This window comes from Jatropha curcas, chromosome 10 (genome assembly GCF_041381405.1).
Source record: "Jatropha curcas cultivar XTBG-Jc1 chromosome 10, XTBG_Jcur_1.0, whole genome shotgun sequence".
In the NCBI taxonomy this organism is placed as follows: domain Eukaryota; kingdom Viridiplantae; phylum Streptophyta; class Magnoliopsida; order Malpighiales; family Euphorbiaceae; genus Jatropha; species Jatropha curcas.
The window spans coordinates 1,155,949-1,174,657 of NC_143160.1; the positions used below are offsets into that span (position 1 = coordinate 1,155,949).

The window sequence follows — 18,709 nt, forward strand, 5'->3', positions numbered from 1 at the left end:
ATAGGCATTCCGGTATCTCAAATATCTAAAACACAAAAAAAACTTTCCTCCGAATTTGCTCAGTCCCAGATGACACTGTAACTAACATTTATTTTGCTTTCATCAGTTTGTTGCAGGTACTCAACCCATCAATGCCTTGGCTTTTGTATTTGATGGTGTCAACTTTGGAGCTTCTGATTTCGCATACTCTGCCTACTCCATGGCAAGTGACTTACTCTTTAATATTGAAAAATAAGATAATGATCAACAAAAGTAAGCTTGACATTCTTCTTCTCCAGGTTCTGGTGGCCATTATTAGCATCCTGTCTTTGTTATTTCTATCCTCCACTTATAAGTTCATTGGAATATGGGTTGCTCTGACTATATATATGAGTCTCCGGACATCTGCTGGATTTTGGAGGTAACCAAAACTTTCAGTACATTTATTAACTCTTGAAGGCCAAAGATAAAAGATCAGAGCAACCAAAATTTCATTCTCAAGTCTGGTTCTATTTTTGCAGGATAGGGACTAGAACAGGGCCCTGGAACTTTCTCAGGAGCTTGTAGCCGCTTGTTTTCTGAATCTGCAACTCGCTTCCATTACACTTTTGGTTGTATAAACATTTTTTTGCTCCTTTCTTCTGCTGTGTTTTTTAATCTCCACTGTTATGAAATATTATCCCTTCCGATATGGGTTAAAGGAAAAATTGATGATTGCTGCCAAAATTTCATGTAATGAAATGGAAATAATAAATATAGAAAAAGAGGTTAAAAAACTTTCTGATATTATAGCAATAAATTTCCTGATCTGTAACTATAATGAGGTATGGGGTTGGCCTCGGACCCAGCCCCTGCTCCGACCCCTAGCTGCAAATTTTTTTCTTTTATCACTTAGTCCTTTCTGAATTTGATTTCCGATGCTTTAAACTCTCTCCCTTGAAAGATAAAAAGCTACTAACGGTTAGTAACTGTTGTTCCCGCTAAAAGGCCAAAAACGTTTAACGGTCAGTAACTGTCGTTTGCTTTATTTCTTCTCGTGGCCATTTAAAGTTTAAACCACCATGCCCCTTTACTTTCCACTTTTCCCAGCAAATGTGAACCGCCATTAGATGATGGATATTCGTCTCTCTCTAGAATCGCTTAAACTCCCTCCTTTCCGTGAACGAACGCAAAACAGAACAGGCTCCAAAGACTGGAATGCAATAATCAAATACCACGCCAAACTCAGAAATGACCATGCGATTCTCTCTACTTACACGCAAATGGAATCTCTTGGGCTACAACCTGATAATATGACTCTCCCTCTCATTTTCAAAGCTTGCACGAGGCTGAATGCGTTTGAGAGAGGCAAGAAGATACATTCTAGTATTGAGAGTACTGATTTGATAAAAAATGTTAGAGTTGGGACCTCCGTTGTTGATTTCTATTGCAAATGCGGGCATATTCTTGAAGCTCACAAAGTGTTTGATAAAATGAGTGAAAGAGATTTGGTTTTGTGGAATGCTATAATATCTGGGTATGTGGGCTGTGCTTATTATGTGGAGGCAATTGGGCAGTTTAGAAGGATGCAAAGGGAGGGTTTGGAACCAAATTCTCGAACTTTGGTGGCATTGCTACTGGCATGTGAGGGAATTCTGGAATTGAGATTAGGACAGGAATTACATGGTTATTGCTTGAGGAGTGGATACTTTGATTTGTATCCCCATTTGGGTACTGCTTTAATTGGGTTCTATTTGAATTTTGATGTGAAAATTTCGAGCCTTGTGTTTGATTTGATGATTGTGAAGAGTGCTGTGAGTTGGAATGCAATGATTACAGGGTATTTTGGTTCTGGGGATTTTGTCAAAGCCTTAGAGCTCTTTGTTCAGATGTTGAAGGATGGGGTCAAGTTTGATATGGTTACAATATTGGTCTCTATTCAGGCAAGTGCAGAAATTGGATCTTCTGAATTGGGAATGCAAATCCATCAGTTGGCTATTAAATTAAGTTATGGGAATGAGTTGTTCATAGTAAATGCATTGCTTAATATGTATGCTGAAATTGGAAATTTAGAATTAGCTTGTCGTTTATTTGATACGGTTACCGTTCATGATGTTCCCTTGTGGAATTCCATGATAGCTGCATATATTGATCATGGCTGTTACGAGGAAGCTACTAGTTTATTTACTACAATGCGAACAGAGACAAGAGAAGATGAAAGAACTATTGCTGTTATACTGTCTTTAAGTGCAGAATTAACTGATGGTTTAAAAATAGGTAGAAGCTTGCATGCTCTTGCCTACAAGCGAGAAATGAAGATGAATGTTTCCCTTGGGAATGCATTATTAAGTATGTATGCAGATCTAAATTGTGTTGAAGATGCTTTGAAGGTTTTTAATGAGATGAGCAATATAGATGTTGTCCCCTATAACACTTTGATCTTGGCTTTTTCTGTCAGCAATTTAAGCGGTAAGGCATGGGAACTCTTTGGAATGATGCGAGAATCAGAAGTCAGTCCTAACTCTCATACAATGATATCTCTACTTGCTTCTTGTGGAGATGAAAAATGTCTAAACATCGGAAGATCTGTCCATGGTTTCATTATAAAAAACAGCATTGAAATAAATCTTTCATTGAACACTTCACTCACTGAAATGTATATCAATTGTGGTGACGGAGCAGCAGCTAGGTATCTATTTGATACCTGTCCTAGTCGAGATTTGATTTCATGGAATGCTATTATTGCTGCTCTTCTGAAAAACGACAAAACTGGTGAAGCTATATTATTTTTCAACCGTATGATTTCAGAGGTGGAACCTAACTCTGTTACTATCATAAACATCCTATCAACATGCACAAATCTCGCCAATCTTCCTCAAGGCCAATGTTTGCATGCTTATGCAACACGGAGGTTTTCCGCTTTTGGTTTAAATTTATCTCTTGGTAATGCTTTTATAACAATGTACGCAAGATGTGGTAGTATACGAAATGCTGAAAAGATCTTTGAAACCTTAGCAAAGAGAAATGTTATCTCTTGGAATGGAATGATTACTGGCTATGGGACACATGGTTGTGCTTATGATGCTATCCTCACCTTCAAGAATATGTTAAAAGATGGTTTCCAACCAAATGGGGTAACTTTCTTATCTGCTCTATCTGCTTGCCGCCATGCTGGTATGATAAAGGAAGGTCTGCAGCTTTTTAATTCAATGGTTCAGGATTTCAAAATGACTCCTACTCTTTCTCATTATGGCTGTGTGGTTGATCTACTTGGTCGAGGAGGAAGCTTAAATGAGGCCAGAGAATTTATCAATTCAATGCCAATTGAACCGGATGCATCAGTTTGGAGAGCTCTGCTTAGTGCTTGTCGAGTTCATTCCAACACAGAAATAGCAGCTGAAATTTTCGAAAATCTTGTTGAATTAGAGCCAACTAATGCTGGAAATTACATTTTGCTGTCAAATATATATGCTGCAGCAGGTTTTTGGTCAGAAGTTAGACAAATAAGAAAGTGGCTAAAAGATAAGGGTTTGAAAAAGCCTCCAGGAACTAGTTGGCTCATTGTCCGAGGTCAGGTTCATTCTTTTACTGCTGGAGATACATCACACCTTCAATCTGACAGAATTTATGGAAATTTGAATTCTTTGTTGCTTTTAACTAGAGAATATGGATATGTTACTGATTTCCATTTGGCAATGGATGATGAACAGGATTAAAGTTAAATTGACAGGATTAATTTTCTTCTATAATGAGAAATTGAGTTTCTTGTTTGAATAGAATGATGGTGCGGAATCATTTACCTGTACTCTGGATGGGAGGGGAAGTTTTCCCCGTCGTCTAACTTTTCCCTGTTGTTCAACAATGGAAGGAAACTTTTCCCTTGGGAAAATAACAGGCCTACCGCGCACTGCGCACGTGGGATCTCCGTCATCCTTTTCCTCGTGTAATAAAATAAATATTAAATGGTATTAAAAATTAAAAATTATATTATTAATACAAATGATGGAAGCGAGTAAATTCACATTTGAGATGAAATTTCTCTCTTCTCTAAAACAATAGAATTCATAATTCCATGATTGTATTCTTTTTTATTTTTCTTTTTAAATGAAGGAATTCAGTAAATTCTTGAAATATATAAATTTCGTGGTTCAAATTCCAATAATTCAGTTAAAAATAAATCAGCTAAATCGGCTATTGATTGTGTTTTCTTGATCAAATTTAGAAGCTCACGCACTTTATACTATTTTGCTTAAGGAAATGACAATCATAAATTTCTGAATTCGTTGAAATTTATAATCCCTTTGGATACAAAGTAAGCCACTGATTGGTCATCTAGTTCTTTTCAAATATTTATTCATTGCTTTTGCTTTACCCAAACCATTAACATGTTAGTTGTATTTGTACAACCATTGCTTCTTCTTCTTCTTTCTTTTCTTTCTTCCTGTAGACAACAATATCTACAAACTACAGCCATGCCATAAAAAATCCCAACCCTAGCCCCTAAAAAATCAACAGCCTTCGGTAACCCATCAACTATCAATATCGATTCTTGGAAAAACGATCCAAGTTGCTCGTTGGCGTTTGGCGGTTACCCCACATGTAACATCAAACTTTAAGAATTCCCCCTTTCAATAAAGACCCAACAACCACTAACCAGATAAATTAGTGGAGTGGCATCATTTTGGGTGCGTGATACCTTCAACCTCCATAATCTGAACTGAAAAGCATCTCATTTTATGGGCATAAGAAATTCCTTGTCCCCACAACTGATCTTCTTCTAATAAAGATCGAAAGAATCCATTACAAAAAACTGTACTTTTCTCCTCCCAGACCCACCACCCTCACTTGCTGGGATCCACCTCATAATTACAGGTCGCCGTAAAATAGTTGCAACAGAAACCATTAAGAGCAGAAGAAACCAGAAGGATCCGTGAACAAAAGATGAGTAATGAAAAAAATAATATCGACCGACTATAATTTATTTCTTTATTTATGATTAATAAGAATTCTTACATTTGATTAATCCCGTTACAAATTTATGTCAAATAACGTCAACGGGAAAAAGAATTTAGAATACTCGATACAGTTTCGATTACCTAAAGAATGGTTACAATATTTTCATATATGAAGCAATGAGCTTATCAAGCTGCAAACCCTCTAGCAACGCCTGCAAAGCCGAGGGGGATTTGAGTTAGAAACCTCTTCAGGACCTGAGACTGAAATAGTAGTTGTCTTATGTCTCGGATGGATCCTTCAACACTGATTGAATCCAAGAGACATCAGGCTCTTCCCCATATTGCCCATTTGAAGACTTCTGACGCCTGCCAACTTCATCTGCTTCGACAGACCAATCTACATTTCCATTCACAGGATCCTGCTTTGACCATGAATTCAGACCATTGGATCCAAGATTATATGTGAGGTTAAAACCAAGTTCCCCTGAGTTTAGGCTGCCTAGTTCTGATTCCTGCTTGTCATGGTAAAGAAGAGCAGATAAATGGGAGCTCGATGTCGATATAGACTCATTTATGTGAGGTGACATCATCCTCGGTGAAGATAGTTGAGATTTATTAATAACTGCAGATTTGTATGAAGGGGAGAAAGCATGTGCAACACTCAATCGATATGTGCTTTGGGGAGATGAAACCTCAGCAGACCAGAGCCTGTCTGGATTTGACGGGTTCAATTGTTTGAAGCAAGCAGAAAGATTTGTAGAAGAATTACGATGGGGCTGAGAAATATAGGACAGATCATTCAAGAGATGCTGTTGCAAAAGTTCAAAATATTGGATCGTATTAAGTTCCTCAGATGGAATCTCTCTTGCATTGGAAGTAGTTCTCAGACGGCTGGCTTGAAGATTGTTTCCCGAGATTTCCAAATTTGAGATATTTTGCTGAGGCCAGGCCATTAACAAGTTTAGATCATTGCCAGAAGGAGACATAGGTGGAGTAAATGGAAAAGGTGGCACTGCAGAAACTGCTGGGAGAGCACCAGAAAATAGGTTAAAGGCAGCAGTGAAATCCCTAGCAGGTGCTTGAAGAGATGGCACAGCAGCACCGGTGGACGCAGATACCGGCCTTAGTTGCTCATTTGTATGAGCGAAAAAGCACACCCTGCGTGAGCAACTACTGCCATCCCTGCAAAGGCGAGTCCTATATTGAGCTGGGTGTAGCCAGCTCTCAAAAATCCCATGAGAGTATTCACAAAAATCTCCATGCCTACACACCCCCTTCCTATGATCTGGACATGGCACACAACTGTAATGGAACCTCCTCAGGTCTCTTCTGCGTGCATTCTCACCTGGATGAGCAAAAGGACACTCAGTCCAGTCATGGAAATATGCCCGCGAACAAGGCTGGATCTTGAACGAGAACATCCAAAACTTATCATTAGCATAAGCGTCATCCTTGGTATCAGGAAAAGATGGATCAACGCAGTCTTTTTTACCTTCTTCTGAAGTCCACGAAATGGGTGGGGAACTGGAATTCAAACTACTAGTTGAAAACTGCAGCTCCCATTGACATAAGGAACCAATATTCTTCAAGAGCTTTTCAAGGGCAATCTTCAAATTGGGAAAATTTGGATAAGCAACAATGATATCAACTGGGCGATGTCCATTGGCATCAGTGCTACTAGGATCAGCTCCGGCAAGTAAAAGCAATTTGATGACGTCGATAGCATTAGAAGATCCACCAGAAGCAGCACAGTGAAGGGCACTGCTATTGTCTGAGCCACAAGAGAAATTTACATCCACCTCAGGTAGAGAAAGAATGAGCTTCATAACATCAGCGCTGCCATATTTAGCAGCAACCATTAGCGGGGTTCTATGCTCAAGGACCCCCTTTTTTGACACCCTATGATGAACATACCAGAGCCCAACCTGCCTAACCTCAGATTCATCAAATACAGACCGCTTGAAACCCTCAACATCATTATCTGCTGCGCACTCTAGCAACATAGAAAAAGAATATTCTGTTTCCACTGTACCAACTGAAGTATTCATATCTATGTTAAATGAATTGGTTTCAGGATAGAAGATGGAGCTGGTTTCTTCCACTTCTTCTGATTTAGGCCTATAAACATGCTTCATTCAACTAAAACCAGTTTGAAAAGAATCAAGTACAAATCTACAAGAGAAAAGCACATATGACATATAACGAGTATCAAGCATCAAATACAAATCAGAATAGTAAAGATGCTTTTTGCACTAAGCCTCCACCAACTCAAAAATAGCAGTAAACAAAAAGAACCGGATTCCAATATTGCAACGCATAAAAGAAATTTTGAAAAAAAAAAGTGAATATCATCTCAAAGGGATTTAGAATAACAAATGGTAGCCTGGTTGGGAAGAAGGCTTTGAGGAGACTCGCAAGAGATTTGAAAAGAGAGAAGTCAATGAGGATTGGGGGATTTTTGGAGGGTGTATTTATAGGGAAAGAAAGCTACGAGTTTTACACAAAGGGAAAGAAAATCCCTGCGAAGATATGAAGTTTTAATATGGAAATGAACAGAATGCGAACGTGATAACATTATTTTCGAAACCGGAAATTATTGGATGCTTAAGCACTCTTCGAGTTGTCTCCGCTTTCCTTTCCTCTCCCACATTTTCTCAGCAACCAAACAAAGAACAAAATAGTTTTTTTAATATGCAAAGAATAAAAGATCGCTAAAGTTGAGCGAAATGCAATTAACATGAACTCCGCTTCGAACCCAACAAACAAACAAAAAAATCCCGAAGTCAAGTGAATTGATTATTAAATTAATCAAGAATTAAAACAAGAATGATAAAATTAAAGGGCACGCAGTAATCCAAGACGAAACTTCGAAAAAACTTTCAAAAATTAAAACTTAAAAAAAAAAAAAAAGTAAGAAATTTTAACTCCTGCCGGGTTTAAAGATAACCTTACTGTTGATAGTACGCATTCAAGAAACAATACTTAAGTATTAACCAGAAAGAAGATTGCGAGTGTGGAAGAAAGAGCTTCATAGACATGAGCCCATGACTTTCAGTTTCTCTCCATACACAGAGAAAGCGAGGGAGATAGTAGCAATTTTTGGATATTAATAAATGTGAAAAATAAATGAGCAACATTCTCGGAGAACTATTGGAGTTTGAGTTCAGGGTAGGGGGTGACCAGATTAGGAGGTGAAAGGGAGAGTAAAGTAGGTGGAAGGGAAGCGTGAGGTTTGGTGAGCGATTACCGGAGAAAGCGGTTGACAGCGACGCAAATGTTGCGGTGACGTCGTTTTGGGCTCGGCACTTGAAATTAGCGGAACCTTTGGTGGGTCAAATCGAGGTCTAGAAGACAAGGCCCCTGCTCTAGGGATTGCAGAAATCTTGCCCAAACTTAAATCATGAATTATTTTAAATCATTTTATAAAGAATGATTTAGTCAAATAATCAAAAATAATTTAGTGAATTATTTTTATTTTTTTATAAATAAATTATTTTAATTATTTAGTAATGTTTTTACATTGTAAAAACTGTCTAAATTAATGAATATTAATAAACTAATAATTTAATAGTCTTGTACCTCAAATTTATATATAAATAAATAAGAATCAACAGTTCCAATAATATACTGAATTTTTATTTTTATAATAAAATATTTAACTATGAATGCAATGATTTTTCTATAAAAAGTAAACTTAAAAAGAGACGAAATTAATTAAATTTTATTTTATATATTTACAAATTATTTTAATTATAATTTAAATTTTTAGTTATTTTTAAATATCATTTAACAAGATTTTATTTAAAGATAAGGATTATAAATTGGAATCCAACTAAAACTTAATAAATAAATATTTAATAATATTTTAGAGTAATAATAAATAAAATAGGAAAGGCCAAGGAGTTCTGATTTAATTGATTTTTTACTAATATAAAAATATATTTCCATCATTAATTTTTATAAATTTGGGGCAAGAGTTGTACAGTTATTCATGTCATCTCTCAATAAATGATAATAATAATTTCCTTTCGAAGAAAAAATGATAATAATAATAATTAAAAAAAAAAAAAAGAAAAACATAACTGGGGAGGGTACATCATATGAGGTCAGAATCATTTGGTGTAGAAACCAGAAGATGTTCCACTTAACATTTGCCAATAAGAAAGGAAAGAGAGAGGACGGAACAAAGAAAAACTGCGTAAGAAAAGGGACGAAGACAAACAGTGTTGAAAGGTCAAATCTTTACCAATAACAATTCAAAATTAAATATGATCCTATAAATTTCCAAATCTTCTCTTCAAATGATTTTCTTTCTCTCGCAATAAAAGAATCCAAATTATATTCAATTGCAAATTATCCGTTTCTCGCTCCATTTTCTCCTCTACCTGTAGGATCTGTTTTTGTCTTCTATGCCTCTCCGCCACCATGCCAACCGCCTCTGCCGCACAGACTCACCGTCCTATGGACCTCTTCTCTCGCCTCTCCTCTCCTGACCTTGAAATCAAGCTCAAGGCCCTCAGAGAAGTCAAGAACCAGATCATCGGTAATCGCACCAAGAAGCTTTCCTTCCTCAAGCTCGGTGCCGTACCGGTCGTCTCCTCCATCCTCGCTGCTGCCATTGACGAAGCTGACTCTCAATTAGCTGATGGTGTCAACGTCACAGACAAAAACAGTAACTATATTAATAACATTATTGTCCAGTCGGCGGCGGCTATAGGAAGTTTCGCATGCGGCTTCGATGCCGGTGTCCGAGCCGTTCTCGATGCTGGTACTCTTCCTTACCTAACTCGGCTCCTCTCCAGCTCCGATGAGAAGGTAATTGAAGCTTATTTGGTCGACTTTTTATTATCCAATTTCTGCTTAAAATGAGAAGGGAAAAAGAAACTCAAAACCGGAACTTAGTTGGACGGAATGTGTAACTGTGATTAGGATAATTTGGTTGATTTTAGTTCTTAAAAACTTATTGTTTGATTGAGAGATACCAAGGGAGAGGGAATTATTGTGTTAATGTAACTGTTTATGTTCTTAATTTTTGTTTAAATAGAAGTTTCGTTCTTGCGCTTAATGCTGTTGCTTGGGTTCAATGCGTTGTAGCTAGGACAATAATGTTCTGTTTTTGTCAAAGTTTTTCTCGACAAAATACAAAAATGATTGCTACTTTTAGTATAGTTCATCGTGTCTAGAACAATTCCTGCACATTCAATTGTGAATTTTATTGTAACCTTCTCCTGGCAAAATGGATGACTTTGTCTGATCTTCAGGTGGTGGATGCTGGCGCTCGTTCCCTCCGAATGATTTACCAGTCAAAACTAACACCGAAGTATGAATTCCTTCATGATAAAAAGATGGAATTCCTCCTTTCATTGTTGAACAGTGAGAGTGAAAATGTTAATGGTCTTGGTGCGAGTATAATCACACATTCTTGTGAGACAAGTTCAGAGCAGAAGGCATTATATGATGCTGGTGCTCTAAAGAAGCTTCTTGGCCTCCTTAAAGGTTCTATGAGTCAGAGAGATGCTAGTTTGGAGTCTCTTGCTGCAGTATTTAGGAACAATCCTGAAATCATATCAATTTTTTTGGGACCAGAAAGTGGGAGAGCTTTGAGTTCTATAGTTGGATTGACAAAGGATAGGTTTTCCAAGACAAGATTACTTGCCTGCATGTGCCTGATTGTCATAAGGAATTCTTCTCCTTGCTATCTGAAAGATATAGGAACCAAAACAAAATTGGTATATCTCTTACTTGAGCTTCTTGATGATCCTGGTCAAGTTGGAGATGAGGCTCCCTTTGTTTTTAAAAGTTTAATAATGGATAAGGAGGATCTACAGAAATTAGCTTTTGAGGCAAACGCTCTTGATAAATTTTGGGACCACTTACAAAACAGGCAATTACATTCTAAGCGCCTGCAAGGCATATTGCTGGCATTGGCTGATTTATGCTCAAGGTTGGAGTGCTGCAGATCTAGATTCCTGTCATTGGAGGTGTGCCATTTCATAGAATTTATTGATTTGCACACTTCATTTTTGTTCGCCTACTTATAGATCTGTTAGTTTCATGCCATTAGTTATAATGCAATATCTCATTTCTTAAATTTTTGTGTGTAAAAATGTGTTTAAAAGCTAGAAGTTATTTGATTGACAATGAATTAACATAGAAAACATGAATTTGGAGCAAGTGTAACAGACAAGTTTGTTTAGTACGGTCAATAGGTGAACTGTTATATATCCTAGTTGAGTTGAAGTGTGACCTGTAGGCAACTTCGTATTTTACTTTAGCTAATACTAATCATTTTCTTCCTTTTCTGTTTGTTTATTTACATTTATTTTATGCCTTTAAATGGAAAGTTGTGAATGACAATTATTATTGTGCTAAAAACTCCTTATTAATTGGATGGTCATTGATGATGTTGGCATTTTATGGTCATACGCTTCGGCTTGATGCTCTTGAGCATATGAAAGGAGTAAATTATCAAAATTAGATATAGATAAGCATTACACTTAATGATGCTTATGCATAACTGATAATATTAACAACTTGCAATTTCTAATATAATCTTGTGAATTATAGGTTTTGAACTCTGTGACTGATGCATTAACCCATGATAGTGCTGATGTACGAGCTGCAGCTTGTATTTGCATCAAAAGTGTCGCTCGGTCGATCAAGGTTTGCATTATAACCACTAGGTTCATAGGTTTCTGAATTTCAGATGCCAATATATTCATATTCTTCACTAATAAAATGTTCTTCAGAATTTGTGTGCAGGCTTTTTTATGAATGAAAGGCTTGTTATTCGCTTGGTCCAGCTTTTAAATGACCCTTTGGTGTCTGTCCAGGTATGTATTTACTTACCTTGTCAGCTCATGGATGATGTGAATTCTTGAATTGAGTTCCATACCTAAAATGCCTATGTAGAAGCATTAGTTTTTAAATTAAGGCCCCTTCAACAACCTATTATCATATGCATGTATTTAGCTTTCTTAAAATATTAATTATGAAAACAATATTTTATGGAGATTATAGTTAATGTGAATTGTACTTTTTTTTTCTTCTGGGTGTGGATGGGGGGAACAGATAATCTATTCCCCGTGTTCCAAATGATATCTGCTCATGGACTACTAATGTAGTTGGAAGTATAAAATTACATGGGTGATCCCCTTCAACATACTGTTTTTCAGGTTGCTGCTCTTGGTGCTATTAGCAATATAGTAGTTGATTTTACAACCAGAAAATCAACTTTTGTACAATGTGGAGGTGTAAAACATCTCATCCAGTTATCAAAATCAATGGATTCAACTGTCAGGTCAAATGCATTGTGGGCTTTGAAGAACATGTTGTTTCTGGCAGATGATAGATGTAAAGAAGGGATTTTTATGGAGCTCAGTGCTTCTTTGTTAGCAAGCCTTATACGTGGTATGCAGTTGTTTCTATAGCTATTAGTCATATCAGGTGCTATTTACTTTTTTTTTTTTTTAAGGTAAACCAGTGTTCACTCACATTGTCATGCAGACGATGACCCTTTTGTTCAAGAACAAGCTCTGGCTCTTGTTCGGAATCTTATTGATGGATGCATAAGCTCTATGGAGTTTGTCTTTGCTGAAAATGGTATTATATTAGATGCTGTTGGAAAGCAATTAGAGAGTGCTTCAAAAGCTGAAATCGGCATACAGGTAGAAATCTTTTGAGCTGAGATCATTTGAAAAATTGAAACTGGAACTAGTAACGGTTCTGTGGATAATTAGTGTCGAATGATAGTGATGTTGATTTCTGTTAGTGAAATGCATGACATGTGTCATTTCCATTGTTAATAGTGATATTTATTATATCTTACATGGTAATTGCTTCGCTACATAGGGAGTCCATGTTGTAAGTCATGAATCCTTTGACATTTTAGTCAATGCCTTCTGTTTAAGTAGGGGGTCATATGGCATTGTTTGTTTGTGCTGTGTGAGATATACTTGGTTTCCATACTTAGTTTTGTTGGTAAAATATATTCATTGCTTTACAAGGCTGTGGAACTATGGAAGTGAGTAGGACGTTTGCAGCAACATTCCCCTTTCTAATTTAAGTATTATTAAATCAATTTAATTTATGCCAGGGGAGGGTTGGAGTGCTCCAGGACCCAATATATAAGTCATGGTATCACAAATGTGTGCCATATTTTCTTATATATGACTGATGATCTCTCTGACTGTTGAATAATCATTAAAAAAATAATAATAAATAAAATAAAGAAAAGCTGAATGGTATAGACCACGCTTCGAGAATATTGTCACAGCTCCTATTTAAGGGACATGTAGAATTTGCACTTCATACTTTGAAAATTTAGCTTTGGTTTTATAATTAATAGTTGTGTACTCCAAGCAATTGCCATATTGTGTTTAATGCTACCAATGATATATGCAAGGAAGTGAACTTGCATTCTTTGTGAAGTTATATGTAAAGAAACTGTTTGTCAAGTCAGTGCCAAAATAAAATGGCAAAAAACTTTTATATCCTTTCTGATATTGGCCAGATTGTTTGGCACATGATGCTCAACTATTACATTTGTTACTTGATCATTGAGGAGCATCATTAGTACACATTTATTGCTTCTGGCAACTTACCAAGATTGTTCTCTTATAGGGAATGTACGTGCTTGGGAACATTGCCAGTGGAAATGAGTTTCACAAGGAAGCAGTTATGCACCAACTTGTTCCACAAGTAGACGATGAAACAAAATCTTTTATAATAAAGTTCTTACAGAGTGATGACAGCAGATTGCGTACAGCTGCTGTCTGGGCAGTAGTAAATCTCACATTTCCTTCGTGTCCTGGGGCATTTAATCGGCTTGTTAAGCTACGGAATGCTGGTATAGTACCTCAAATAAGGAACATGGTCAATGATCCCTGCCTGGATGTAAAGGTCTGGCTTTTATGTCTTGATGTGCTTTTCTCTTTTACTAACCTCAAATGCTTACTAAAACATATCCTAATGCTTCATTTCATGCAGCTTCGTGTTAGAACAGTACTCAGTCAGGCTATGACTTTTGGTGATGGCATCGCCTGATCATTTTGATTCATTCCTTTAACCTAGTGCTATAATGAGAGAGAATGGAGTTTAGTTTTGGCCCCCGTATTTAGCAAGAAATGTCCAGCATTTTTTTTCCAGAGACTTCAAACTTTTGATGCTTCAACCAAGGTTAGTAATTATTTAATCTACAGCACTGTTTTTGACCTTATTTTATAGCACAGTCAAAATGAGTTGAGAGTTGCCCCTTTTTCTCATTGGCAAAAGAAAATTCTCCCTGTTTTGAAGAGTACATGTTAAATATTTAGGTTATGTTTGATGGGCCTTAGTGGAATGTAATATAATGCAATCAAAACTCAAAAGCATCTATAATGTAGTGTTTAAAATAGAAATGTCTATGGTTATGGTGCATTATCTTCCATTTCGGCTCATCAAATGTATCCTTATTACTTCTGTTTATAATTAATTTACAGCCATCTTCATTTTTATGTACTTCTTGGAAGCACATCAAGCAGATGGAGTTACATTTGAAATACCAGCAAATGCTTTGAACTTCCTATTAAATTTGTTGTTGTATTGTATTCAAATGCCAACTATAGTATTAGGTGATGCTATTAGCAAAATATATATCATTTGGGTTCATATGCTTATCTTTGTTTTCCCCACTGGAATTCTATCAGAGACAAATATTGTCAGATTGATCTTCTGCTTTCCAATTTTCTTCTGCAGGTGCAACACATTGCTTCATTTTTTTGCAGTTGGGGCAGCACAGAAACTTTCTTGTTTTGTGGGCAACATTGAACAGGTTACCCTCAAAACTTCATTGCATTATACATACATTTTGTGTTGATTTTTGTACGTAACCAATGAATTGTTGCTGTAATACACGGTACAGACTTACATATTGAACCATGTAACACGCATAGTGCCTGTGAAAATTTGTACCATCTATCTGATTGTTAAAAATCATTGATAATTCATCTATGTAGTCTTTAATTCTATTTCTTGCTTTTAGAGGCTAGCTATGAACATCCCATTGCCTGTCATCTTGTGATGAGAACAATTTTTCTGTGGCAAGGCAAAATACCATTGATGCAAAATTTATTCTCAGTGGGTGTGTGGGGGGCGGGGGTCCTCAAGAGAGGCGTATAGGATGAAGAAATCAACGCTATCTCTTTATCAAAGATCCAACATGGATAACCCCAGAAAAAAAAGAAAGATATCATTATTTGCTCAAGCGTATATGGATAATGTATTCTAGATGGTATTGTCTCAGCTGTTTTTAAGGCCTTTCTTTTTTCTTTTTTATTTTTCTGCTCTCCTTTTTCTGATGGTTGGTGGATATATTACCGTTTTTGCATTATTCATAGTTTGTGCTAGAATACTCAATATTGTAAAGGATTAGATGCCAGCCTGATCCTAGGCAGTAACCAAAGTATGGTTCACAATCCAATTCATGGAAATTTGTAAAAGCAACAACTCGTATTTATTTTTGCGAATTCAGAGAGATTTTATGAGCGACTTGCACATATTGTAATAGCTCGAGTTTAATCAAGCTCGGGGCTGCATATCAGATTGGAGCTACATTGTCACTTTTACAGAACAAATTGCATGGGTCGAGTAAGACAAAGGCTTGTTGAATCCCGTATATATATGCCTGATCCATTTTTGCTCTGTTAACATTTATCTATGATGGATTACATTTATGTATACACCTTTGGATACAATATATTTAACATTTGTTATTATCAGGTGAAGAATAGCAAAAACTGAGTTTTTGGAATCAAACGAGTTGGTGTTAAACCAAGAATATATATATAATGTATATGTATAATCTACACTACAAACAACATTAACATTATAAACTAGAAAGAAAGAAAATGAAAGAGAAAGCATCTTCAACCAATCTTCTCCGTGTTTGAGTCATCTGATGGCCATATAATAGTCTCTTTGAGCCTTTCACGCATCAACTCCAGGTTCTCATCAGAGATCTCTTGATATATTTCGGCATGATTGCATTTCTGTATAACATTAACAGGAAGGGATTATTATTTCTATGAGCATCTTAACATGATTCGCATGCTAGGGCAAATGAAGCATTTAATTACCTTAACCCATTTCCCATACAAGTGGAGACGTGTGACCATCACTCTTTCAGCAAGGTCCTGCTTCTCCTGTCCACAGTAGGGAAGACAATTTCCATTTATCAGATAAATATTCCTTTTATTTTTCACATACCAAAAAAAAAAAAAAAAAAAAAAAAAAAAAACATATTTTCTATGTAACCATCTCCACTATTATTTGTATTCATTCCAATTAGAACAGAGTTTCTAAGAACTACCTTCACAAGGGAGCGGATGAAACGTTTGCCATCTGCTGGCTTATTTGATGCAACAAAACTGTCAAAAGTGTAAAGAAGTCGTCACATATTTAGGAATGTGCTTAAAGTAAGAGCATTTGTCCATTTTTGGCATCAAATATTGGTCTAAACTTACTAATTAGGTCACTTAACAAGAATATTTCCAATAATTACTCAAAATATATGGTAAAATAAGTAGAAAATCGTGGCCGAGGTGAGGATGACACTTACTCATACAACCACCTATATTGCGTGGGATTCATCTCATAGAGCTGGTTAAGAACCGTTCTAGTAGCCTTGTATGTGAAATAGTTGAGTATTTGCTGCATACATGAACACATTTTATCAACATTAAGATATACTCACAATCTTTTAACACGAAAGATCAAATTTTTTAATATACTGTGAGACCATCCTAATTAAGCTTGATTTAATGAATGACAAAACACAAGAATCTTTAAATGGTAAAAAAAAAAAAAAATTCCACTTGAATCTGCCGGTTGATCTGCAGAAAATCTGATATAGAAAGAAATAATTGATTATAGCGAATAAATAAATAAAATTCATCACACCATTTTCACATCCTCAAAACTATCTTCATATTGCCCTCCTAATTCATTAACCACAAGTCTCCAATCCTTTCTCTGCTTCCTTCTACTCTTATTAACAATACCCGAAATCGCTTTTGTTGAGAGTCTCCAATCATACCATGAATCCACAAAAGAACTGCCTAATTCCAATGACCCTGGCCTTTTTAGTTGCTTTCTTTTCATTGAATTCCTCTGCAAAACCAACTCTCCACTGTGCTTGAGATTCATAGTGCTTGTAGGCAGTGCATCCAAACACAAACACGGACTAGTGTGTGAATCCACAACAGATGAGCCCACCACAGATAAAGCTCCCACCATTTTTTTTCTTTTCCAGAAGCTTAAAACAGCCCCAAATCAGGAATATTTGGTGTTTGGGGCTGTAATTCAAGAAAATAACAGATACCCAATAAAGAGTATCCGAAGAGCGCAAAAGGGTGTCTTCAAAAAATGGGAATTCTGTTATTGTAGGCAAAGATTCATGAACTGAGAGAGAGAGAATTGGGTGCTTAAGAAAAGAGACGCTTTGGAGCAAGAAAATTGTAAAAACAGAGTTTTTGAAGGTGTGAGGAGTCTTAACCAGACAAATATTTGAGGTCGAAATCTCTCCAAGCGAAAAGGTAAGACTCAAAATCAAAATTTTGTAGCTTGCTTTTGTTGATTTTCTTTCCAGAGTCTAAGCCAAGTACCTGGACGGCATCTCCAATTTGGTGGCTACTGGCCCAGGCCACGTGGTAGAATCTTATGAATCTAATTTGTGTGTCTGAACGTGTGAAATTCCTTGCACAAAACTCCTGCCTACACATTGCACGTCGTTTGAACGGAACTTTGATTGAAACTTGAAACTCCACGCGCAGTATCGACTATGTAGAAGCTACTTGCAGCAACATTATAGAATATAGCTAGTTTCTTTTTTTTGGAATCAATAGAATATAGCTACTTTCCTTTCAAAAAATAGAATATAGCTACTTGAAAACAATGTTATCGAAGATTTTCTAAGACTAGTTTAATATTATTATTACCAGTAATATGCATTAAATAAAATTCTAAAATTCATTTTTGAATTAATAAAAAACAAATTATTATAGTGCAAATTTATGGTCATTTAGAATTTTTTTGTTTGAAATTAATTTTAAGTCGGTGAAACTATATTGCAAAAGAATATAATATATTAATTATTTGTAGTTTTTAAAGTTTGTTCAGTAAAATTAATTATTTTGCTAATTGTTAACTGTTTTAACAGCATTTTATTATTAACTTTTCATAAAATTTAAAAATTAAAATATTATATGAATTAACTTTTTATAATAAATTATTTTAATGTAATTCAAACATTGGGTTACAATATATAAATTAACTTTTCATAAGAAGTTATCTTAACGTAATTCAAACATTGGGTTACAAAAAATTAGCACCGTTGGAAATTTTGACAGACGCTCTTCCAAACGCGTGATTGTGGAATTCTTGTTCACAGGCGAATCGCGTGGGCAAACAGAAGATTCTTCTTGGAAGGAATAAAGTCACACAATTACATTTTCAAGACGGCAACAGCCGCAATTAGCTCACCACCCAGAACTCGCCGACCGTTAACCGGTGGACTACATTTTAGGCCATTTCTAGCTTTTCTAAATTTCTTAAATTAAAATTATAAATACACCCATCTTTACACTATTACTTGCCAAATAATTTAAAGTCTAAAATTGTAATTATCGGTAAGATTTTTTTGAATATTATTCTTGATCTAAATATAAATTAATTTTATACACATAAAAGGATGAAAAAAGTAATCTTTATTTTCCATAATGAGGTCTCTCAAAATTTTTAATAGATATTCTTTGAAATTA

The 18,709-nt window shown here is 35.8% G+C and overlaps 4 protein-coding genes across 4 annotated transcripts; 2 read left to right on the plus strand and 2 right to left on the minus strand.

The window, feature by feature from the left end:
- The first annotated feature begins 6 nt into the window (after positions 1–6).
- LOC105648278 (putative pentatricopeptide repeat-containing protein At3g01580) lies at positions 7–3,917 on the plus strand. Its single transcript, XM_089715800.1, has 3 exons — positions 7–202; positions 279–400; positions 501–3,917. Exon 3 carries the CDS (start codon positions 1,089–1,091, stop codon positions 3,672–3,674), a length of 2,586 nt encoding a protein of 861 aa, XP_089571926.1. The 5' UTR covers positions 7–202; positions 279–400; positions 501–1,088; the 3' UTR covers positions 3,675–3,917.
- Positions 3,918–4,907: 990 nt separating this feature from the next.
- LOC105648279 (zinc finger CCCH domain-containing protein 56) lies at positions 4,908–8,087 on the minus strand. Its single transcript, XM_037640328.2, is given in 4 exon segments — positions 4,908–5,136; positions 5,139–5,197; positions 5,199–7,085; positions 7,866–8,087. Coding segments are annotated over 3 exon segments (1,980 nt in total). The 5' UTR covers positions 7,049–7,085; positions 7,866–8,087; the 3' UTR covers positions 4,908–5,065.
- A 937-nt stretch (positions 8,088–9,024) lies between these two features.
- Positions 9,025–14,933, plus strand: LOC105648280 (ARM repeat superfamily protein). The gene is made up of 9 exons (XM_012234615.4): positions 9,025–9,728; positions 10,175–10,894; positions 11,481–11,576; positions 11,663–11,746; positions 12,089–12,323; positions 12,420–12,580; positions 13,536–13,814; positions 13,902–14,090; positions 14,649–14,933. Exons 1-8 carry the CDS (start codon positions 9,339–9,341, stop codon positions 13,956–13,958), a joined length of 2,022 nt encoding a protein of 673 aa, XP_012090005.1. The 5' UTR covers positions 9,025–9,338; the 3' UTR covers positions 13,959–14,090; positions 14,649–14,933.
- A 760-nt stretch (positions 14,934–15,693) lies between these two features.
- On the minus strand, positions 15,694–17,521 carry RBCX2 (Chaperonin-like RbcX protein). Its single transcript, XM_012234618.4, has 5 exons — positions 16,851–17,521; positions 16,510–16,601; positions 16,261–16,318; positions 16,028–16,093; positions 15,694–15,940 (listed from the first exon to the last, which is right to left on the minus strand). The coding sequence occupies exons 1-5, from the start codon at positions 17,184–17,186 to the stop codon at positions 15,818–15,820; spliced, it is 675 nt and encodes a 224-aa protein (XP_012090008.1). The 5' UTR covers positions 17,187–17,521; the 3' UTR covers positions 15,694–15,817.
- Positions 17,522–18,709: the final 1,188 nt, after the last annotated feature.